Genomic DNA, 24,469 nt, shown 5'->3' with positions numbered 1-24,469 from the left:
TAAAGACCGAATACAGGACTCAGTATTTATCCATCCTAAGTAAGGAACAGAGTAAGTTTTAAAGCTGTTGTACTGTGTGTTTGTGTGTACACAATGGCATAACTTTTTGGATAGCTAATGGCAAACGTGCTTGCTGGATACATATTTCTAGACAGATTTAAGCATGGAAAATAAAATATTTATCTTTAGTAGTAATATTAGTAAAAATTTGTACCAGAGCTGTGGCATGAAGCCTTTGTCAGGGTAAGGTCTTCATTTTACTGTTCATTCTACAAAAAGGTACGAAGGATGTCTGAGAATAGATAACTCTAAAAGTTCATTATGGAAACCTGCTTTGAATCTACCACCAAAATCACATAAGTATATTTACATTTCTGGTGTGATTGGTAGGCACTGTAAGAATAGATTTTCCCTTTCCATTCTAAACCATTTGAGGTTGGTTTTTTTTGTTTCATACCATTAACTACTTACAAAATTATTTTCATTTTACGTGCTGTTATGCAGCACAAGGGGATACTGCTTTTTCCCTCATTGAGGTGGTTATAGAATTCAAAATTAAACCCACTACTAACATTTCACGGATTAAAGAAAAAAAAAAAAAGAAAATGGGGAGACAGGAAGAAATGCACTTTTGAAAAAGTATTTCTTTTATTTAGGCTTCATGTATTATTGGAAACATTGTTAGTTTGGACTTTTCACTTTGCAAAAGGTTTTGCAACTTTTCAATACATGGTCTTTTTAGGAACTGTCCCTGCACAAATGGTATTTTTAGAACAAAATTAAAATGATTGTGAATTTTGTTTAGTCATAAGCTATTACCTGGGTAAGTCTTTCAAATTTTTGTTTTAATTTCCTCAGTCCCGCTCTTAATGGTCTGAGTGACTTTCTGCATAATTTTTACAAGTTCAAGGGAGTGCTTTAAGCAATGTAGAATAAGGCACAGTAATTTTTTTTTTTAAATTAATATTCATGGAATGCAACAGTTTTTCTTTCAGTGGGAATTCTTACTTTACCTCTGAAATGCAGATAGATTGGATAATGCCTCTATTTCAGTTTTAACTGAAAATATACCTTCAGGGAACTCCATTATTTTAGTACGTAATTGAGAATACTCTGAAATTGCATCTCAAGGCCAGCAGAGTTTTCATTGCCTTTTAAGTTTAAGGTCTTTGGAATGGCAACTGTCCTTTACATATCAACTGTGCTGAAATAATGGCCATTGAGTTGTCTAGGTGCTAGCAATTGCCTTTTTTTTGAGATTAAAGTGTTCTTTTTTAGAACCTACATAGGTAGTCACATGCTGATATTTTTAATTATTTTTAAACTTTGCAATTCTGTATTGTGATTAGGAGTAGGGTGAACTGTTTTTCTGTCCTACATTTAAGATATTCATACTCATGAGTAACCTTGAATATTCATTTTTTCCATGGTTATTACTTACCTATTTCACTATTTGTTTAGAGTTATGTGAGTAAATACTTTTCCTTTGAGTTTAATTTGGTTTTTATTAGGAGACCGAGGCAAGAAGCAGCAGAAATGCTTCAGAGCACACAGAGAGGAAAAGTCAATCAGGCTACTGCTAGGAGCGTAAGTGAGGGGAAAGAACAGAGGGAGACTATAGCATGTGTGCTGGCTGAAAGAAACTGTGAGCAGGAGGTCAGTCTTTCTTCCTTCAGGATACAGAGAAATGCAATTAATTCTTATCACTGAGAGGAATTAGAAGAACCATGAAATAACTAAGTCTGATACCTGTTTTAAGTGGAGCAATCTAAGCTATTCTGGTAAGAGAGGAGATGATAATACATCTTCAATGCAGAGGAGAATATTTTTGAGACATGTAAATAAAATGCCTGCAATGTAGCTTCTGGTTCAGTGACAGTGGTGCATTTGCAGTGTCTGTCACTGCTACTTTTGCTTAGTCTGATAGATGGATAACTGACTAGAGCAGTGCTTCTCATTCTTTTTCACTGAAGCTCAGCAAGTTCAAGGTTGCAACAGCGTTAATTTTTTAAAATTAAAATCTCACTGACTGTAACAAGAACGTATATGGCCTGCAGGCAAAACTTGAAAATTATTGCATTACATCCAAGTTTTAGCAGTTGAATTTAAGCTGACTCCCCTTTGGGAGACTGCTTTGCAAACATTCATCACCTCCTGAAAAAAAAACTTACCTCGCACAGAGAAAGATGAATGAAAAATACCTGCCATTTCTGTCATGCAGGTGTTGGTGTGCTAGATTTATTTCTGTGCATTAGTAAATATGCATTGCCTGACAAGTGTAGGCAGTGTTGCAATGAAATCCTGTGTATTTGGAATTGAAATCTGAAGTCTCCATTACAGGATGTACAATTATCTCCGATGTACCGTGTTAAGCACTTATTTGTAACTTCTTTTTCTTAACCTTCCTCCTCCTAAAAAGGAAAAACTTGTTCCATTGCTGACATTCACTTTTGGACATGTAGACCATACAAATACTTTTGAAGTACCAGGAAAATTCTTTTTAAATAATAAAATTTGAGGCTGAGAGTATTTTCTCATAATATGATTGAGATTTTAATACAGTTTCATTAATATGGTTTCATTTCCAATTTTTCCTTTCTCTTTTTCTTGTAATTCTTATAATTAATTTGAGTAGCAGCTGCCTTGTCATAAAGTCACAACAATCCATTCCCAACTAGAAAAGTCATTTGTGTTTTTATCCACTTCAGTGCACTCTGTAATTTTGTGCATTGGAAATATTAATCAACACAACTGAATCTTACCCCTGAAGTAACTGAGGCAAGTTGAATGTATAGAAACCTGAATTTCATATTTTAAAAGAGAGGATCCAGCCTGAGAAATAGTTTACAGCTGAATGTAACCCTTAATTCTAGTAGACAAAGATTTCTTTTTAGTAGAAAATTTTGCAAATGGAGATATTTCAATACGGAAAGCATTACTTGTTTCCTTCATTAAAACTTGAAACACTGTCTTCAGATTCTCAATTTACATGAATGAGAATAAAAAAAAATTACATTTTCAGGTGCAAGCTTTTAGCTAAACTAAGCTTTCCTTTGGATGATGAGTGTCTTGGATTTCTGTAAGATTTTGTTGGTATTGACAGATGGCAGCCGGCAGCAAAGATAAAGGACTTGTCCTGTTAAATCTGAGCTGATGAAAGAAGTAGAGAAAACGCCTCAGGTCTTTGAATGAGAATGTTGTTGCCAGTGGTTATTCACCACTGCATTATGAGTATTCTATGCTTTTTCCAAAAAACATAGTAGAATAATAGATAAAAATTAGAATGGTGTCAGAATTCATATTTCTTCCATTTCAGAAAGCTCCCTGTATTTGTGACCCTTCAGAGACTTGCAGTGTCACACATTGTTGCAATTGGAGATTTCTATTCAATCATTGCTGTAATGTTTCAATTAATAATTGAATGCTTGTCATTTTGATTGACATCATTGGTTGAACTTTCATAGGTCCTGGTGGGAAAAGGATTGGGTCCTAAATTTTTAACTTGAGGATTTAGGAAAAAAACTTCCTATTTTATTTTAAAGCTTGAACTAGAAAAAATAAAGGTATGGGTGTAACTTGTATGTGCAAAATATTATAGGAATATTTTTTGCTTTTGCCTATCCACATTGCATTTAGGAAACTTCTACATAATACAATGTGAGTTGGATTTACTGACCGTAAATCATAAATACTGTTCTTTATCTTTCTCGTATTTCACATATATTCTTGCAAAAGAGACCAGGATTTTACAATAGATGTAACAGAAGACCTAGTTGTACTGGAAATAGTTCTTAAGTAATCTGTTTTTGAAGAATTTGAGGAAAACCTAAATCCTTTTACCCATGTTTAAATGAACTTGGGCCTATGTATGTATTAGAGCAGTCTTAATTTTCTTTTAGATCAGTTCCTTGATTTATTTCACAGATAAAGCACTCAATTATTTGGCACTCTGCTGTCCCTAGGAATATTTTTCTCTTTCTGTATGCTGGCAAATTTGAGTTACTTGATAGTTCTTCCCATCTGGTAAACCACTGATTTAGTCGGAGTCATGCTAGTCCAGGCTATTTTCTAGCCATTCAAATATTTTGGCTAATATGCTCTGTGTACTGTCTTCTGATAACAGGGGAATCGAGTGGATAAGCTTGACTGGGTTTATTTCCTTTGCCACATCAACTCCTAACAATCTGGGGCTAGTAAGGAATGAGCTGCAGCTGGTAGATCTACCAACAGGTTAGTATTTCCTGAGAAATTTGTACGAGAGGCTGACAGATTTGTTGGGAAGTGACAAACAGCAGTTCTTACTACTTTTTTTTTTTCTTTCTTCTGTTATCATGATATTATAAAGAGGAGTTTTAACTAGTTCTGCTCTTCTGCCCTTGTGAAACCACGTAATGTTTTCTATGTCCACAAAATGCATCTATCTCCAAATGTGTTTTGTCAGTCTACGCCCACCGTTTCACGTGTGCCTGAAATAGCGTTGAGCCATTTATTGTGGTTTGTATCAGCAACAGATAACTTCTCAAGGTAGGCCAGATGCATGGCCAGAATTTGAGTGTATGTATGAATGTAAAATGGATATTTTAATAATGAAATTGGATACTTTTATTGTATTTACTTCATGAACCCTTTGACAAATTCTCATTTACATTTCTGAGTAACAATAAGGAAGAAAATTCCTAGGATGTTTGATCACTAATGAAGAAAATAGAGCTGGAAGGTTTCCTGTAGCTTGGCCTCTGACATGAGAGCTTTAAGTAGCATTGTTGATAACTAGATTTATTCACGTAATTGGCCTGAGTAATTTAGCTACGAGCAGTCATAAGAGTGGCAAAAGTTTGGAAACTTGAATTTTCCTCACAAGCTAAGGAGAGTGACACTTGCATAGGAGATGCTGTGATACCCTGCTGTGTGTAGATCATTATTTTAGTGATACGTATAACACCTGTAATTCTGCAACTTTGTACAGGTGAGTGAATATTTTGTTGGAATAAGTTTATAAGTTCTTAGGGTTTATTCTTTTAGCTGGGAAGAAAGAGAACGGTTCTGCTAAGTGTAGAATGAGCACTTTGCCATGGAAATACTTTCAGACTTAGTTTATGACAGAGTTAATTTCTCTTACAAAACTTGAAATCTACCCATGAATTTCCTACTTGGGGAATTGAGAGTATATCTCACTGGCTTTGAGTGGAAAAGAATAACTCTTTGAACTCTTTCTCAATATTTATGTAATGCTCATGGTGCATCAGTTTCAGTACTTGTGCTCTGGGAGTGAGTCAGGTCTTAGATTAGTAGAGTTTACATTATATTTAGTCCTTTGAAACACAGTAAGACTTTGACAATGACAAGAGTAATGTGAGATATGGCAGGTTACTTGGAGATGTTCCAGTTTAGTTTGTAAATGATTTCTGTTTACAAACAGAATAGTGTTTAAACTATTTCTGTATTTGTATTTAGTTTAGTAACTATTTCTGTTTTCCTCGGTGTGGTTTTTGTGCTCCAGGCAGGAGCATCACATTTCGTGGGGAGCGAGGCAATGATGAGCCAGCAATTGAAATGATAAAGGTGTCTCATTTGAAGTAAGTAATTAGCCTTGTGAAGTTTATAAATTTTACTGTACTGCATGAAGATCCTGATGACTTAATAGCTATAATAGAAATTCCAGGAAAAAAGACTCCAGAGAGTGTAGAAAAATGTGCAACAGCATCAAGAGAAAAATACTTCAGAATATTAGTTCAAAGTGCAAATGCTGCAAATGTTTCTGTGGTTGACTTTGTCACTTCAGGACCCAATCACATTGCAAGACCACTCGTTAATATTTTAGTTCTGTTAAGAATTGTGTTCACTGGATGGACATTTTGATAAGGAGAATAAGTGCTGAACAATTTTTGTCAACGTTGATTATTAGTTAATTCCCTTTTCCAGAAGTTAAGCCTTACTTAAAACTAGAAGATTGGCATTAAAGGCGGGATGATTTTTCATGGGTTTATTAATTTTTCTAAGTATGTATTTCACATCTTTATAAAATCGTCTACTGGAAAACCAGATGTGAGGTATAGTTGTTTGAGAAAACAGCTGATTAAGCGACTGCATTTTTTACCATCAAATCCTGCTTATTTTGAGATCAGGCGTGTGATGGGAGGCCCTGGTTTTTATAGTATCAAAAAGAATAACAGTAGTACTCTGTGAGATTACTTTACTTTCCTCTGTAAATGAAATTAAAATAGTGTTGGATTTAATGAGGCATTATCTCTAAATTTTAAAAGTGTTTTTTCTTTATGGAGGAGGAAAAAAATGAATGCTCTCTGGCTTGCAAAGGAATATTTTCAGAAGTATGTTTGTGTTCCAGAGAATTTGGAGGAGTTCAACCATATAATGGTCATCTTAATACATTAAAAATTAGGAATAGCCATGGGCTTAGATGAAGAGACTAGCATGTTAAGAGATAACAAGAAAGGGTAGCTCATTTGAATAGAGATTAGTACAGTTGAGTACATATAGATACAAAGCCTCTCTGTATTTTCCAGTTACATGTGAAAAGTGGTAGATTGAAGGTGTTCTACTCATCTAGCTCCACAGATGAAAGGTCTGAAGACATGACTGACGAGTAGTTTAGTGTAAGAGGATTTTATGTTCGTTCATCATTGGATTAGGGAAGTGGCATGTGTAGAGAAAAAAATTGTCCAACCTACCATCTTGGTATGTCTTTCTGATATCTTGTGCAGTCATCAGCTTGGGCATAATATGTTGAAGTTAGAGGTGCTGCTGCTTTCTCCGAATTACTTCCTTTGTCTCTTTTACAGTAATTGAGCAGTACCACCTGACAGAAATTTCTCATTCTTTTAGCTTTGAAGGAGGACTCTCTTTCAGACACTCTTTTGCACCTCAGTAACTCAAGGAAATCACAAGCTTCAGAGTGTGATTTGAGTCAAATTAATTTACTCTGCTTCCTCTTAGTTTTTGAGGGTTTCCAGAGTGCTGATATGAACAACAAGTATGAAGTAAAATGCTCAAATTAGAATGCAATGATTACTTTTGATTTAGTAAATTCTAATTTGTTTCAGGCAGTATCTAGCTGTACTATTTAAAGATAAACCACTGGAGATCTGGGATGTCAGGACATGCACTCTGCTCCGAGAAATGTCTAAAAACTTCCCTGTAGCAACTGCTTTGGTAAGGAATAAAATCTGTTACTTACTGTTTATTAAATGTAATATGTTGATATAGTATAACAATCTATGAACAGTTTTGCAGCAAAATGTTACTATTTCTGTAACATAAAGATAAGTGCTTTCACTCTTCTGTTTTCATCTTTCATCAAATAGAGGCAAGAACAAAGGAGGTACTAGTGGAAAAATTTGGTCTGCTTCTTGGGTGATGGGGGGAGGTATCTTCATTGAAATCATCATAATTGACAGAAAAATCCCCAGTAAATTCAGGGACTAAATATTTGTCTTTTCTATTTTTTCCTGGACAATTTTTCCCAGGAGTGGTCACCTTCTCATAACTTAAAAAGCCTGAGGAAGAAGCAGTTAGCAGCCCGTGAGGCCATGGCCCGACAGACGGTTGCATCAGATACAGAAGTTAGCAGCGTTGAATCTTCTGTCATCAGGTATTTCTGATTCTGATTTAATGCTATTCTGTGTCAGTTGTTTTCCCACCATGTGCCATTGTTGTACAGAACAGAATTATTTTGGAACTGATTCTTGAGTACACACCAGGCAAACAACTTTATGAGCCTCCCTTTAGCTTTTAGATGTCAAAGTTTACTGTAAATGAGGGAAACAGGGTACCTGTTTCTCTCAGGTGTGTATGTAGCAGTCCATTCATTACCTGGTTCTTGAAGTAAAACTCTTATTTGGCCCCTGAACGTTCCTGTAAGCGTATGAGTTAACTGTTGCTTCTGGTAAATTGTTTTGAAGGAAACATGCATTTTTGTGCTGCTTCTGTGCAATAGTTAGGGATTGCAATTCTCACTTAAAGAAAGAAATACTTGTGTCTCATTGTGTTCTCTTTCAAGCTTGCTACAGGAAGCTGAAAGTAAATCGGAGCTGAGTCAGAACATTTCTGCCAGAGAGCACTTTGTGTTTGCAGCTGCCGATGGGCAGGTTTATCATCTCACAGTAGAAGGAAACTCAGTAAAAGACAGTGCAAGAATTCCTCCTGATGTGAGTTCCAATTTTCTGTATCATTGATGCTTTAATTTTTTTCTTAGCTATGATTGCCAGAAAAAAAATCAGGGATACGCATGGTACTGGCACGTGGTCATTAATGCAATAGTTTGAAATATGAAATAAAAGTTCCAACTTCAAAAATGATAGCAATTCTCTTTTCATGTTCCTTTTCTACTGAAAACAATGCTGAAGTAAATGATTTTTTTACAAGCTAGAATCTTCATAGGCCCTGACTTGCTTTCTGAATAAATTACATGACATATTTTTAAGAATTTTAGAAAAGCATATGCAAAAAGCTTGAATAACAGAGAGTGTTATTGAAACATGTTTATGCGCTGTTAATGGATTTTTGCCTTGCATCATAAGGAGGACTTGAGTGTACCACAGCACTCTTTGTGAATTTTAAGTTTGTTTTTTCCCCAGTTACTCTGAAGAACAATCTTTTTTTTTTTTTTTTTGGTTGTTCTTGATGGATTTGATAAATTGAACTTATGAATAGGAATTCTTTTATTTTTGTTTCCTTCTTTAGTTTATGCTAGCATTGTGTTTAATGAGGTCTGTCATGTTGGTGTTTCCTTGCAACGAGGGACAGAGAAGGGATTTCCATTGCTTTAAATTCAAAATTTCTTACAATGAAATGTCTTTTGAAGTCTATTGAAGCAAATATGACTTGATAAATGCTTATATTCCACAGAATTATTTGTGTTTTAACTGAGCAGAATTTGATCTATCATGTCATATAATATTTAAGAAAATGAAATATTAATGTTGAAATGTTTGTTTCTATGTTTGGCTCTATTAATCACAAGATTTTATTCTGTTTCTTATATATTTCCAGGGAAGTATGGGTAGCATCACATCTATTGCCTGGAAGGGGGATATCCTGGTTCTTGGAGACATTGACGGAAACTTAAACTTTTGGGATTTGAAAGCTAGAGTATCCAGGTATGAATGCAAACTAAGTCTGATAAACATGAGATAGTGAGTATTAGAATGTTTTTTCTCCCCCTGCATTTTTGTTCTTCACTGTAGCAGGTCATCTGTGCTGTTTGAGGCCAAAAATGCAAGTATTTTGAAATAAAATTTCAGAAAATGCCTACTGTGTTACAGTTCTCTACATTTCATCTTTTGTGTTTTCAGATGGAGTAACATTTTATCAAAGTTTTTAAAACAGCTAGATATCTTTCTTATGTTAAATCTGCAATGGCTTTTGATAAAATGTGAAATATTATAGTATTTAATTCAAGTATTTAATCTTTTTCATTTTCATGATAATTTGGATAGCCATTTGTGTGTGTGTATATGCGTGCGCGCGTGTGTGTGTATCTCAGTCTGTACAATATGATCTGCAACATTCATGGAAGGGATTTAACTACCCACAATATTAGGTATAGAATGATTGATACTAATCTTGAGCTTTTCTTAGGGGTATTCCTACACACCGAAGCTGGGTGAAAAAGATACGGTTTGCCCCAGGGAAAGGAAATCAAAAACTTCTTGCAATGTACAATGATGGAGCAGAAATTTGGGATTCAAAGGAGGTAAGTGTCTGTTGTTTTGATATGTGCTTCTTTGCAAAATGCACATATTACTTCTGAAAATGAGGACGAGTCAGGCATTAAGTTTTACTTAGTCATGATTTCTTGCTGACAGTTGTATAATAAATTTGTATGGCTGTTCTCAGAAGACTTTTAGTTCCTATAAAGCATTTTTAAGCTGTCATCAATGAAAAGTACCTTTCACTCATAAAGCTGACAATGTGTCTGAGATACTCTAATGTTTCTGAGGCAGACATTGAAAATTTAAGAGGGAGTCCTCCATCTTAGAATTTAATCTATGGACAAAAGAGTATTTTTTTACTACAGGTTTCTTAACTTCTGTGCATATTCAAGAGTATGTATTCTTCAGTGCATGGATTTATTTTGTTAGGGAATACCAGAAAGCTAGACACTTGTTCATTAACGTTGTCTAGCTTCTCATCTTATTAAAAAATTCTGTAGTAATGTTCAGAAATCTTCTGGGGTTTGCTTATAGATCTTTCAAGGGATTATAGTACCATGGGGAAGGAAAGATAATTGTACTGTTTTAACATAGCCCCATGGAGTAAGTTCATCTTATGAGGTTATGAAACAGGAGTTTTAATTTTTTTTCTGTTTGCTTTGTAGTGAGCACCAGATCCAAAATGAGACACTTAATTTGAGCAATATGAAACTCTCTGATGTTGGACAGCAGATATGACCAACAACTGTGACTTATGTAGGCAGAGTAGAGTATTGTCCCTTGAAGAACTTTTGAGTGGTTTTGGTGCCATGGGATATTCCTCCTATAGCTCTTCCCTCTCATTTTCTGGGAAAAGGGAAAGAGTTTCCTAAATGAAGGCATTTAAAATTAATTCACATTTTCAGCTGAAAATCTTTCAGAATATCTGTAGAAATATTTTATAGTCTCAGTCCTGTTATCCATATAATCTCTCCTTAAAACTTCACCTTTGCCTACGACCAGTTATCTGATATTTCCACATTTTCTTCCTAATTCTCTCAGTGCTCAGACTAACCATGCTGTAGAGCTGTTGTACCTTACGTCTCTTTAACTCTATGCTTTGCTCTAGAACAAGTGAAAGGGAACAGCAGAATGTTGATTGCAGCGGAGGCTTTGTTAATATTTCCTTATATTAACAGTTGCAGTGTTCTGTGATGCTACAGAAAGGTTACAAAATATCTAAATACTGACCTGTGGTTAAAAGTGCAGTTTAGAAGGTTTTGTTTATCTGTGGACAGTTATTGTTTGTGGACAATAAATCATCCTATTCCCATAATGTTATGTTAATAATATATCTAAATGTATTTCAAGACAAGTTCAGTATTTATCAAGAAAGTATATATTTAAGAAGAGCATGAGTTAATGAGAACCTCACTTGCACCTTGATGCATGTATGCTAGATCAGGGACTGGAATTAAAGAGGAAATGTAAATTTCCACCAGTTTACTACGGAAATTTTATGTTAGAAAAGATAACTAAAAGGCAGCTGTACAGCTGTGCTCAAAAGGATGTTTTCTCAGCTCTCAATTGGGAAAAAGCATTGTTCTTGGGGCAACCACGTGCCCTACTCCAAGGTTTCTAAATTCTATACTCTCCAGAAGAGACCATCATTAAAATGATTTATGACTAACTTCGCCTTTTATTGCAAATTTTGTGGTATGCTTCTTGGGCACGTGACAGTGTCTTACACTGTGTGATGGAGAGCCTACTAAAAATGAAAAATAACTCAACTTTTCAAGGTACAAATGGTGAGCAGTTTAAGAAGTGGAAGAAACATTAATTTCCGAATCCTGGATGTGGACTGGTGCACGTCAGACAAAGTGGTCTTGGCATCGGATGATGGGTGCATTAGAGTTCTAGACTTGTCCATGAAACCGTCATGTTTTAGAATGGATGAACAGGACTCGATAGGTACGTTGATTTCTTTTTTGCTATGGGCTGCTAGATGTTCCATTTTGAAAGCAGACCATAAAAATCTTCAGCACTTCTGTTCGAACAGAGGATGGTCGTATGTAGAGGATTAGGTGTCCCTATAGTGGTTTTCATACATGCAAATTTTTTTTAGGCTTGGAGCATATGGATGGTTTTTTCATACAAGTTTAATCTCCTAAATAAGCTATAATTTTTCATATCTTAATCGGAAAATAAATTAACAAAATAAGGGCTTTTTGTATGATGTCTAGCAAGTTGAGTTAAAAGCATTAGCACATCAATTAGGTATCAGTACCTACATCACTGCTATTCATTACATCATTTGGAAACATTTGTTAATGTGTGAAAACCTTTTCTGATATTTCCAGATAGCAAAGGCAGTTTGTAGACGGCTTCACTGCTTTTCAACGTAGATTGTCCCACTGAACTCTAAAATAGCAATAGTAGTGCCATATACTTAAGAAGGGAATTTAAATATTTAACTATTTATGTAGTTAACTAAGCTACATTTTTTGGGTTTTTTATTACTGGTGTTCCAAATAACAGCTTTTGTTTTGGTCTTTTTGCTCTGTATTTACTCATAGAATTTTCTTAGTCAGAATCCACATGTTTTTAAGACACATGTAATAACCAAAATTGTGATGTGGGGACCTGTCGTGTGGGATGTTTGAGGAAATGCATAATTTATCACAGCTATTTTTACTATCAAATGAATGTTCTGTAATATTAAGCTGTAAAAGTTACCGTTCTAAAGCCAAGCACACTGAAATTAGGATACGCCTGGGTTAAGGTTGCCTGTGATTTAGCTGTCCTCCTGCCTCTACACTGTAATAATCTTTCAATTACAAAATCCCATTTATAAGATTCCTACATCATTCAGTGCATGTGAAGTACAGGGAATTGCTGAATCTTTAATAATGTAGCTGACTGGTACTTGTTTTACTCTGAAGTCACTGGATGCCATTTACTACATATCATCCAAACCTTGTACTGGATACAGACTTAATGACTTTTAAATTTATATGACAACAGATAGTAATAGAGTTTTCATCTTATTCCTTTGCTAATATAGACACGTATTAACCTTCAAAACACCCTTTTGGGATGATGGGTATTAATCCTTGTATTATACTGTAGAAACTACAATTGCAAAGTAAAACTAAAACATACATTATGGTACATTTTGGTATAGCTGTACTTATTTTCCAGCGTGTCCTTGTAGTAGCAATAATCATCATGTACAGTTCTGCTTAATGCCAGCGTAAGGTTTTCCAGGAGTCTATGGCTAAATTCAATATGGAATGTCCTGAAATTCTCATTTGAGCATGGTTAATAACTGTGTACCTTCTATGAAATGTTTTTTGCTTGAGTGTAAAGGTAAACTTTTATGTCTAGTAACCCATGCTGTGTATATGAAAAGACTGTGATTTATGATTTTCTTCTGGTGCTTGCAAACAAGGTGGTACATTTTACGGTTGCTGAACACAGTGTTATTGCACATTAGCCACTCAACAATGAATCTTTTCCTTTTATTTCAGAACCTGCATGGTGTCCCTATCTGCTTGTTCCAAGGGCTTCATTAGCTTTAAAAGCATTCTTGTTGCATCAGCCGTGGAATGAGAAATATTCTCTAGATATTATCAACATGTAAGAAGAAATATATGTCTATATATAAGATATTATTATTACTAAATCCTACATCTTTTATTAGTCTTTCTGTGCATATAACTGTTAGATGTATAAGTTTCCTCACTCTTTGGGACAGTCGAAAAGATAATAGCTTCACTATTTATTACTCTAATAATGAGTAGAAAAGGCTTTAAAGTCAAGTATTTTATTTCTTTTGACTTTCAGTAGCCCTTGGTTATTGAAAACTACTGTCTAAGATACTGGCAATGTTTTTGTGTCATTTACAAGGTTATATTACTTCAGAGAGCTACTGTGCGTTCTCTTTGTTCAAGAAGTTAATATCAGAATAGTCAGAGCTGGTTCCTAAAGTGTAGTTGAAAATGATAGTCCAACTCATAGTCTAATATGCCTGTCTTTATTTTTAGTGAGCCATGCTTCACATCATAGTAGGAGCACCTTTCTGTATCCTTTATTGTGTTCGTGGTCACGTAATAATGGGCGAGGCATTGTCATTTTCATGAACTTCAAGGTTAATGAAGAAAAGTCGAAGAGAAAGACTGGTGGCACTGATTCTGAGGTTGAGAGAAAGCAAAACCAGTCTTTCATTTCCATTTTGGAAATAGTAACTAGACAAAGAATCTTCATGAATGACTTACCATAGGAACATGAAAGATTGTTTCCATATATCTTCTTTTTCTACTACCAGTAATACTTTTCCATTTCAGATAATTCTGTCATTTTGGTGGTAATACATAAACACCCCCCCTTTTTTTTTCTGTTTTTAATCCAGTGATTATCCAGAGAATGAAAATATTAAAAACCTTCTTCAAGAGCAGTTGAATTCATTGTCCAAGTAAGAATTTTCCTTTTAATATTTGAGTAAGCTAGAGAATTGAAAGGAGGCAAAAACCCCTGAAATTTGTGGCAATTCACAACTGAATGAAGAAAGAATGCTTTTTACCTCTCTAAAGATAAGCTTGAGTAATGACAGCTTTTATTTTAAACACAGTTAATTTTTATTTTTATGTAACTCTTAATGGTGATGCTTTATTAATTTTATTGAAGATTTTAAATTTTTATTTCTATTTTTTCTAATAAAAAAACCATAATACAGTCGCAAAAATGTTTTTTTTAAATAAGCAAACTGTCTCAAAGTAGTTTGTTAAATATTGACTCAGCAGTCAAAATGTACTATTCTGATATATAAAATGTGATGGAAGTCAGTATTGAGTTTTTAACATTGACTTATCATAGTAGTGGCTGACAACAAGAGCTTTAAAGATACTGATTAGGGTTAGTATGTAACTTGTAACTGACCACTGAGCATTTGTAATTTTTTAGGTAGTACTTCTTGGTGATGTATGGTTCTTTGATCTTGGTCCAGACCGTGCTGGACACTGCTACTTAAATGCTCTGAGGTTTAAGATACTTAAGCTCTGAGGAAGAAAAAATATTGTATAGAAGATACACTTCCAGAGTATATTTTTTTATATATATATTATATATGTATATTGTATAGAAGATATACTTCCAGAGTAATGTTCATGCACATTACTCTGCTTACACAGAAAACAGATTTTGACATTCCATTTCAACTATGAAAATAATATTTAAAGCTAGTAAACAGAAGTTTGTTCATTTTCCTTTTGTCCTTCCATTTAGTAAGATGGAAAAGATAACTTAGCGTAGTTTTACCCAGTCTGAAACATATGTAGAAAACCTAAATTCATACATGTGGATCTCTTATGCTGTAGCACTACATAGTTGCAAACTTATTTGTAATTGAATTAATCTTGTAATTTGTAGAATCACTGCAGACTAATTTATAGCTTTGTATACACCCTTGTGGTTGTTCTCCTTATTACAAGCACAAGGAGTTCTTGACAGACTCACTTTCTGTTTAAACTGGGAGAGTGACTTGCTCCTTGAGATCAATTATATTTCAAATTATGTATACTTCCTGTTGTAATTGTTTTGATACATTTTTTTCATTTCAGAAAAGAAATTGTGTATTTTTGGTTTTGCTTTTTTTTCAATTATTAGGTGAGATATCCTATTCATGTTCAAAACCAAATAAAAAACTTGTGCAGTATTTTGCAGATTATTTATGGCTTTCTCTTTTTGCAGTGACATAAAGAAACTTTTGCTTGATCCAGATTTTACTGTCTTGCAAAGATGTCTCCTAGTTGCCAGGTAGTAGAGATTCAGATAATTATATTAAATGTTTCCTAATAAAATCGTGATCCTATTAATGCATACGAATGTGCTGAAGTTTAAGTACTCAATTAACTCTCCTTTAACTCAGTGCAATTCCTAAAGTACTTTGTTACTGACGGATTAGTGTTTTCAGGACTAAGAATGGAAGTGTTACCTTACTTGAAACACTTAGTTTTATTTGCTTACTGGATGTAGAGAACTTCCTTCAGCCTTGGTGGTACTTTCATAAATGCAGTTCTGCTTACTACATTACATTTAGCTGTACAGAGCCCAAAAATGTGAGTCAGAAAGTCACAACACACAGTAGATTATATGCAAACAGGAGAAGGCCTGTTTTTTTATTTGAAATGTATTTGTTCTGTGTTGTTCTTCTACCTAAACTTTAGTTAATTTTAGTTTGTTTTTCAAACTTTCTTGTAGTTGAAAGAGGATATTAGTAATTGAATGTAAAATGATAATAAAATATCAGTTTTCACATAATTATCTGCTGAAGGTTCACTGAGTTTAATTGCTTTGTAAGAGTCTTCTGGCCAACCTTTTACTTACCTTAGCTTGCTGAATGTCATTCCTTAATCTTTTCTTACAACTTGTCCCACTGATAATGCAAAGTACTTCTGGTGCCCACAAGAATGCATGGCCTTTATAAAAAGATATTTTAAATATATAATATTTTTATGTGGCATATGAAAAAATGCAAACATATTTCATATCCTGATATTTATCTTCTCAGACTGTATGGAGATGAATCTGAACTGCATTTCTGGACTATTGCTGCCCACTATTTGCACAGCTTATCCCAGGACAAGCCTGCAAAACCAGCGGACACAGCTATCCTTCAAGAACAGTTGGTTAATCCCTTGGATATATGCTATGACATACTGTGTGAAAATTATTACTTCCAGGTATTTCAAGGAGTTCAAAAATATATTTAATAAGACTGTCGTCAGCACAATAAACGTTCAGCATTGTAATCTTCTTATTATCTTTAGTTTTTGACTATACATATTTCACTTTTATTAGTAACATAACCACTCTGGATTAAATCACTCCCTGTTGTTTAAACATAAGAGGTGTTCCAAAAACTCTGAAAATACTTCCATATCTTTTAAAGGCTTGTTTATTTCCTATGGTAGTCTCACATTTTGAATATTTTTCCTTCTTTGTGCAGAAATTCCAACTTGAAAGGGTAAATCTCCAGGAAGTGAAGAGATCGACGTATGATCATACCAGGAAATGTGCTGATCAACTTCTTCTCTTGGGCCAGGTTTGTGGGTAATATTTGAATTTTTTATTCTTCTTCGCTGTCCATTTTATGTACTTATCCTATTCAAATAAAGTTTTGTCTAACTCATATGTATTGTTTCATACTTTTACCCAGTGCGTAGTTTTTGCTGCCTTAATGTGTTATCACACTGCAGACTCTGTGTAATGACATGGTATATGGTAATATTTGGTGTTACCTGCTTCACACTATCCCATTTTCATGGGAACCCTCTAAAAATCTTTCTTTCCATCTTGTGACTAGAAAAATAAAATCACATCTTGAGTTTCCCAGAAATAACTAAAACTTGACAACTTTGGGATAACTCAGTCTGCACTTAGTACTCTAATTTTAGGTAACAAAGGATGTACCTAAGCTTTTGGCAGATCTATACTGAGCAGTGAGACACTGTACAGAGCTGCTCACTGAGAGACCCTGATAAGAATATTGTTGCATTTGTGCAGTATATATCATGAGCTGTTCCCTCCTAATGCAGCTGTGCTGCATCCATCTCCAAAAATAGCTTTGGTATTACTAGCTCGAACTTAAATGATTTCTGTGCCACTGTGCATTTGAGCATGTCAACAAATGTTACCAGTACAAGATGCCAGAAATATTTAGTCTGTAGATAGTCTGTTTAAAATGCCAGTTTATAGAAGTTAAAAAATGTCAGTTTATTGAATCACTGTATTTTAATATGTATTTAATGTGGCTTTTCATTATTTCTGTAATTATCTAAGCCATCAGCTTGACTGACCTCACCAAATTGACCTCTCTCAAAGTTAGGCACCTCATTTTAGTAACAGGCAGAGATGCCGTGCCTACAGTGATTCCGTCGATTCGGAGAGAGGTGTCTGCAGCTGGTGCAGTGAGCTCCACTGGTTAGGTGCTAAGCTGTAACTAACATTTTAAATGGATGAATTCTACCTTTGTTTTAAAATATCAAGTATTGAATCAGTCCTTGAGATCCTGGCCAGTTTCTGCATCTTTACAATTTTATTTCTTCTCTGCTTATTTTAAATGCTTCTCTTCTTTTTATAACTCTGCAAAAGATTATGTAAACAAGGAAATAAATATTTTGAATTAAATTTTTCTTTGGTCTCTTCCAGAAATGTTAGTTTGTGATTAAACATTATATTCATGATAGGTGTTTAAGTGCTGTCCTTACTAGGATGCTTTATTGAAATAGAATCTTAATTATTACTATGCTGGTAGATATTTTTGTAGTCTGATTTAGAATAACTTCCATTGTTACTTGTTCCATGTCTTAAAAAGGGTAAAAATATAAGGACTTTTGTTTAAAAGTGAGTATTTTGTGATCAAAGTTGGTTTTTTGTATTTGTGTTGTTTTCTCTTGCCAGACTGACAGAGCAGTACAGCTATTGTTAGAAACGAGTTCAGAGAATGCACATTATTACTGCGATTCACTCAAAGCTTGCTTGGTCACAACTGTCACCTCATCAGGTCCGTCTCAAAGTACCATTAAACTGGTAGCCACCAACATGATAGCCAATGGGAAGCTCGCAGGTAAACTGTGACTTTAATTTTATGGTTGCTTATAAACTAGTAATTCTGATCTTATGAAGGCTGCTGATGGAGATGGAGGAGCAGAAAGTTGTAATAGATCTTATATGTTGTATATGTTATAGTAGACTACAGTCATTAACACAAAAATGAACAGTTACTGAGTTATAAAGCTCAACTTGTTTTGATCCATTTTCATTGGATAACGTATTTCTGGAATAATTCTCTTAGTGACTGTTTGCTCTAAAAGAGGTTGAGCACATTAAGCTACATATTTTCCACTCCTAATTAAAGAATTAATTAAAAAATGATTTCTTATTACTGAATTTGAAAGACAGACTTAGTTTCCTTTCCAGTTCGGAACTTGTTTCAAAAAGTGTATTTTCTTACGTGTACAGGTTAATTTTGCCTAATGCAAGAGATGTTCACAATATGATGATTGACTGAAATATTCAAAGAGATGCAGAGAAAGTACAAATGTCTGTACTTGCCTGGAAAAAATACTTTCCACTCTGTGGGCAATTAGCAATTCACTCTTAATAATTACACTATGGACAACATTAAAATAAAGGATTATTTATGAAATCTGTTTATTTAACATAAAAAGATCATTATCTCTTTATGATGAGAAGTCCAATGAACTGTTTTTCAACATTTTCATGTGCTAAGAAGGTTATTGGAGAGATCCTTTTTCTGGGGAAGAATGATCTGCTCACTCGTGTATAGCAACTCTTTGTTCCCTTAACTTATTATATAGTGTGCTTTTTATTTTCCAGAGGGTGTACAGTTACTGTGTCTGATCGATAAGGCTGCTGATGCCTGTCGCTACTTGCAAACTTACGGCGAGTGGAATCGTGCAGCATGGCTTGCAAAGGTATGTAATTTCTCAATTTTCAGTTTGCTAACATAAATGAACTACTTAGTATATGTAGGTATGAAGGCTGAAGAGGGTGCTGAAGTTCTCCAAAGTTAAAAATCTAAAACATCAGCTTGAAGTATCATGATCAGTTCTTTCCATGTGTTAAGCTGTAACAAGCCAGTCCATTCATTCAGTGTTGACAGATTCTTCTGCAGCACAAAGTATGGAAAAAGTCATACCCAGATTTTCTAAATGAGTGAATCCTGCTCTTAAGAAAAGTAAAGATGTTTTGTCCTTAAGTCTTTAGAAAAGGATAAAGATTTCTAACCTCTTGATACTTGAGGTTTTAGAAAAGCTTTGTGGTAAAAACAATGTTAATCACGTGTAAACGCGGAGTGACCCAAGTGGACTATTTTTGTACCTATATATTTCTAATTTTCTTTTACATTGTATTCATTCAAGGGGTAAGTGTACGTTTTGTCATAAAACTGCTACTTTCAGATGCTCTTACTTCTGCCCAAAGTATTTCACTGAAAAAAAAATGAAACAGAAGCACAATGGTCTCTTTAGTTAGCAGCTGAGAATTCGTAACTGTCTTTCCTGTATCTTAAAGGTTCGTTTGAACTCAGAGGAGTGTGCTGATGTGTTAAAGCGTTGGGTGGATCACCTTTGCTCTCCACAAGTCAACCAGAAGTCCAAAGCCATTCTTGTCCTCTTGTCACTTGGATGCTTTACAAAAGTTGCAGAGATGTTGCACAGGTAAAGACGAAACAGCACAATCTGTATTTTGTCTTGTCCAAAAATGTTATTTAAGCATTTGTGACTCAGAAATCAAGGAGGAGGAAAGGAGGGGGTCTGCAGTTTGACTTCTGACATTTGTTTCTATTTTAATGTGTTTTTCTTTAATTAACTTTAACCTCAGTCATACCTCATTTCTGTGAGCTTGAACTGATTTTTTTGTTGCAATTTAATTTACTGCAGGCTTTAAGATTGCTAGCACCCATTAACCAAGCAGTAACAATTTATAGTAGCTATGATTATTTCTGAGTAAGTTGAATCTTGACCTTTTAAAAATTTTGCATCAGATGTCAGTTCCTTGCATGCAGGGAGGAAGAGGGGACGTAAGAAGGTTGGGGAGAGGGCAGTGCCAGACTACTGAGTGTGAGGGGAGCACGAGGCAGCACGTGAAACAGTGTGACCTGTTCCTACATACTTTCCACGAGGAGAGCATTCGGCACTATCATGATGTAGTGAGTTCTGGAGGCCTACAAAGCGTGAAGGTGTAGAGAGCAAAGTGGAGCAACAATGGAAATGGAGAACAGTGTGTGATGTGGGACTGTGAATATGTGCCATGGTGGCAGCTAGATGGTGAATACTGATTGACCTCGGGGATAATTGGAAGCCTTGTTCAGCCCTCAGGGCAGAAGAGATTTGCAACTCCAGACCTAGGTGCAAAATTTTGGAACGCCTGTGTGCAAGTGTTTTGATGCAATGTCCTCGAATACTTCTCTGTTTTCCTGCCCTAACAAATGATTTTTTTTCTTTTTGTTTTTTTTCTCCATTTAACAGTATGAGGTACTTCGATAGAGCAGCTTTATTTGTTGAAGCTTGTCTGAAGTACGGGGCATTTGAAGTTAATGATGATACAAATATCCTTTTTCTGAAATCCTGGTGTTGCATCTGCAACTAGATGTGCATCTAGATGAACTAGCCTGCACAGGAATAGGAATTTCTATTTATATTTTCCAGGTCGTGTAGTTTGAAGGAACTATGAGGAAACAAGTGAAAAGGAGTCATTTGCATAAATCCATAACATTAAATCTTCCTGATGCTCTGTGAGGCCAGTGGCACTAGAAAACAAACTAAAAGTGAAAAAAATAAACATAGGAGAGAAAAGAACAGAAGATAAAATATTCTTTGCAGAACTTGGAAATTATTACTGCAGACTGTGTAGTGAAATCAGTGGTTCAGTTATCTTTTAGACACTGTATCTCAAGAAAAAAAAAAAATCCTATGTTGAACCCCTCTGTAGACCAGCATACTGTTGTACTGATTGAAGCCCTTTATGAAGGAGTCAGTTTTGAGACAGTGAAAACAAAGAAAATTAAAGGTCAAGATCAGATGAGCTGAAAATATAGTAAGTATTTTAAAAGGTATCTAAAGTATGGCTTGGTACAGTCTGCACATCTAACCTGGTGTTCTGGAAACTCTAGAGGTGGTCTAACTTTTTTATTATATGCAATAAATAATAATGCATATGTAAATGAAACCTGATTGTGTTTTATGCAATCATGACTCATGTCAGCTTGTAAGTAAAAAAGCCACTAATAAGTCATGTAGATAACTCCAGATCTAATTAATGAACAAATCTTGTAGTATGACCTTACGATTTCTTAATTTCTTTTGCAAGTTATGGCATGGCATTATGGTAGGTACTTCTGCGTATCTGAACTGTATCTGGTTTAGTTTATAGCACTCTGCAAGTTGCCTGATAAATGCTAATATACATCCAATAGTAGAATTTAAAGCAACTTTTCTGTCTTTATTTGTGCCGAAAAATATTGGATTAGCACAACTGGCAGCAATGTTCAGCATTTTCAGCTTGGGACACCTAAGGAGTGAGGAGAAGGAAAAAAAGACTCTGAGGTTTTTTTCATTTTGCTATTCATTTGTGTTTTCCTTAATGCTTCATTTACATAAATTGATCCATGCTGTATATGCAGATTATGCCAGAAGCTTGAAGCTCCTGGGCTTTAAACAGGGAGCTATTCTTTTTGCATCAAAGGCAGGAGAAACTGGTAAAGAGTTACTGATTGAGCTCAAACAGCCTAAAGAGGAAATGACACAAGAGTAAGAATTTTCAGTTTAGTTCCACTGAGATTCCACTGTGTGAAAATACATTTTTCTCTTGAATCACTGTAATAGCTGATATGTGTGATTTGAGCAAATGTTGTTAAATGTGTGCAGAGGCAAGATTAAGAACTGTTTTCTGTTTATGTTAAAATTGTCTTCATTTTCACGAGAGGGGAAAGAAGCCTATGATAAAATTACACAAGAATATTTCCAACTTTCTCAACTATAGCAGAAATCAAATATAAAAATGTGCTGAAAGGGTTCTTTACCTGTGTAAAAGTCTACTCCATTTACTTCTGAAAATCAAATCTTTATAGTTCTTCACTACTGTTGTATTTATATGCTTAAATGATTCAATCTGTACTATAAAAATAGAAATATATTTAAAGAATAAATATAGATCACATAACACATGGTTCTTCCTGGAACACTGTGTTTTCTCAATCTAATTTTTCTGTTTAAAATTACTGTTATTTTAAATCAGTTTACTGTATTGTCATTTTCATAACTGTCTGGAATGGAATCTTTAACAGCTTTACTTATGAAAGTCTCCTAACATTACAAAAATCCACAGAAGGTCCTTTTTTTCAATTAAGGTATTGTTATAGTCTCTGTTATTCTTAAGTGTGCACTCCCTGCACACCTTAGGGACTAAGTTTTGCCTTGTGTTGACTGGTTCATGGGATCAAAGGATGGGAGAAGATCCTACCTCAAAAGCAGCAAGGTAGGCTCCTGCAGAACGTTCAGGAGACTGCTAACGCTGTCTCCACAGTTATTGTTTTGTTTGTTATTTGAATGTGTAATTTCAATAGGTAAAAAAGGCATTGTGCAAAGCCAAAATGCTGGCTTTTTAATTAGATACTTCTTATGCTAACACATCTTACGGTCCAGATACTCAAGGATGCCACCAGTGACATCTTTGCTTATTTTTGTGCCAGTATTTCAGTGTTTAACTACTTGTTTTCATTATTGTTTCTTATGTCAGATATATCTTTTCTATTTATTACTGATTGAGAAATTTTACAGCTGAGGAATGGATGCTGATGTTAAATTGACCTTGCAGATTGAAGACTGTGGCATGTGAAAATTAGTCTTGGCTAAAAAATAAAATTATTCTTTTTACCAAGTTGTTGGAGCTACTGAAGTTTAGTGCCCAGTGGTGGAGAGGATCACGTCATGTAAAAGGTCTCTCATTTGAATGTAATTCATGGCTTGTCTACTTAAAGTAATAGTCCATTGAATTCTCTGTATGTTCAAAAATTTGTGGATACCTGTTCTATACTCCTTCCTAGAGGAGCACCAGCTTTGGGACATCTCTTTAAGTCCATAAACCTTTTAGTTCAGATCTATAGTAGCATTTCTGATAAAATTTGAAAGGCTAGGCTTTTAAATAATGATGGTTTTTATACAAATTGAAAATGTGAGTTTCATTGCTCTAAATAGAAGAGTGGTTTAACTGCAATGTACCTTATTTCTTCTTGCCACATCTTGCATACACCATAAAATATTTTCTGTTCAATGTATTACAAACAATGCTTATATAGTTACTTTGGCTTGGAAAAATAAGTATACAATGAAATTTGCCTTAAGTATTTACTGGTGAGCAACAGAGTTGAGCAAAATTAACTGTCATTAACAGTGGGCTAAATTCTGGCTCCCGTTCACTGCTACAGCACTCCTCAATTCCTACTCTTGTTTTTGGTAGCAGTACTCATGGACAGGGTTACTGCAGAGTTAATGTAAGCAGATGCAAACTTGTTCTTTGACAGATCACATACAATTGTTTGTCAATGGGTCTCTGGAAAAAAAATCTGCTTTAATATACACTTGGATTTATAAATCTCATGTTTTTAAAAGAAACACATTGCAAAGGCCTTTAAATACTGAATGTTTCTATATACTTTTAAGTGTGAAGGTTGCAGAATACTGTGTGACATTCCCTATTGAAATGTTTCTGATGAAAATAGACTGTAAAAGTGATTGAAAAGTTTATTTAGATAATAATGCTGTCACACTACAATAATAAAACCAAACTTTTAAAATCTCTGTGTGTCTTTATTTAATACAAACATGTCATCTGTTGCACTGGGATTGAATGCTGATTGTGTAATTGCTTTCATTTTGCCTTCTGGACTGACACAATGCTCAGGGCTGGTTTTAGTAGCGGAAGTGATTATCCTGGTGCATATTGGTCACATTTTCCGTATTAATACTAATGAAATGTTGGGTTTGAGTAGTAGTATTCCCAACCATTACTAGCAAACAAACATAAAATTTGTACAGGTCGAATTAGAGCAGGACATTGTCTGCACTTTCTGATTTTTTAAAAGCATAGAAATAAGTGATGAAAGAAAAACACTTCCTTTCTGTTTTGATGCTACCCCGCAGACAATAATACAAGACTTTTCCTTGCTTCTCAGCTGGTGCCAGCGAGCTTTGCACATCTTGGTTTTGTCTAGGAGGCAGGTAGGCTTACATCAGTGT

The 24,469-nt window shown here is 34.7% G+C and overlaps 1 protein-coding gene across 5 annotated transcripts in view; it reads left to right on the top strand.

Annotated features, from left to right (window-relative positions):
* Positions 1-24,029, top strand: part of WDR11 (WD repeat domain 11) — a 44,802-nt gene extending 20,773 nt beyond the window's left edge. For 4 of the 5 annotated variants that reach the window (XM_054831923.1, XM_054831922.1, XM_054831921.1 and 1 more), the window contains exons 12-29: positions 4,124-4,230; positions 5,501-5,576; positions 7,062-7,170; positions 7,485-7,609; positions 8,018-8,165; positions 9,010-9,116; positions 9,598-9,712; positions 11,450-11,621; positions 13,181-13,289; positions 14,062-14,124; positions 15,399-15,464; positions 16,219-16,390; positions 16,657-16,752; positions 18,111-18,276; positions 19,050-19,147; positions 19,746-19,891; positions 20,702-20,784; positions 21,832-24,029. In XM_054831923.1, the coding sequence (XP_054687898.1) occupies positions 4,124-4,230; positions 5,501-5,576; positions 7,062-7,170; positions 7,485-7,609; positions 8,018-8,165; positions 9,010-9,116; positions 9,598-9,712; positions 11,450-11,621; positions 13,181-13,289; positions 14,062-14,124; positions 15,399-15,464; positions 16,219-16,390; positions 16,657-16,752; positions 18,111-18,276; positions 19,050-19,147; positions 19,746-19,891; positions 20,702-20,784; positions 21,832-21,986 (2,113 nt within the window). In that variant the 3' untranslated portion in view covers positions 21,987-24,029. Of the gene's footprint in view, positions 1-4,123; positions 4,231-5,500; positions 5,577-7,061; positions 7,171-7,484; positions 7,610-8,017; positions 8,166-9,009; positions 9,117-9,597; positions 9,713-11,449; positions 11,622-13,180; positions 13,290-14,061; positions 14,125-15,398; positions 15,465-16,218; positions 16,391-16,656; positions 16,761-18,110; positions 18,277-19,049; positions 19,148-19,745; positions 19,892-20,701; positions 20,785-21,831 lie in introns of those variants that run through there. The other variant, XM_054831924.1, reaches the window with a different exon arrangement.
* The last annotated feature ends 440 nt before the right edge of the window (positions 24,030-24,469 follow it).

This window comes from Grus americana, chromosome 7, assembly GCF_028858705.1.
Source record: "Grus americana isolate bGruAme1 chromosome 7, bGruAme1.mat, whole genome shotgun sequence".
NCBI classification, from domain to species: Eukaryota; Metazoa; Chordata; class Aves; order Gruiformes; family Gruidae; genus Grus; species Grus americana.
This window is presented reverse-complemented; position numbering and strand designations above follow the sequence as displayed.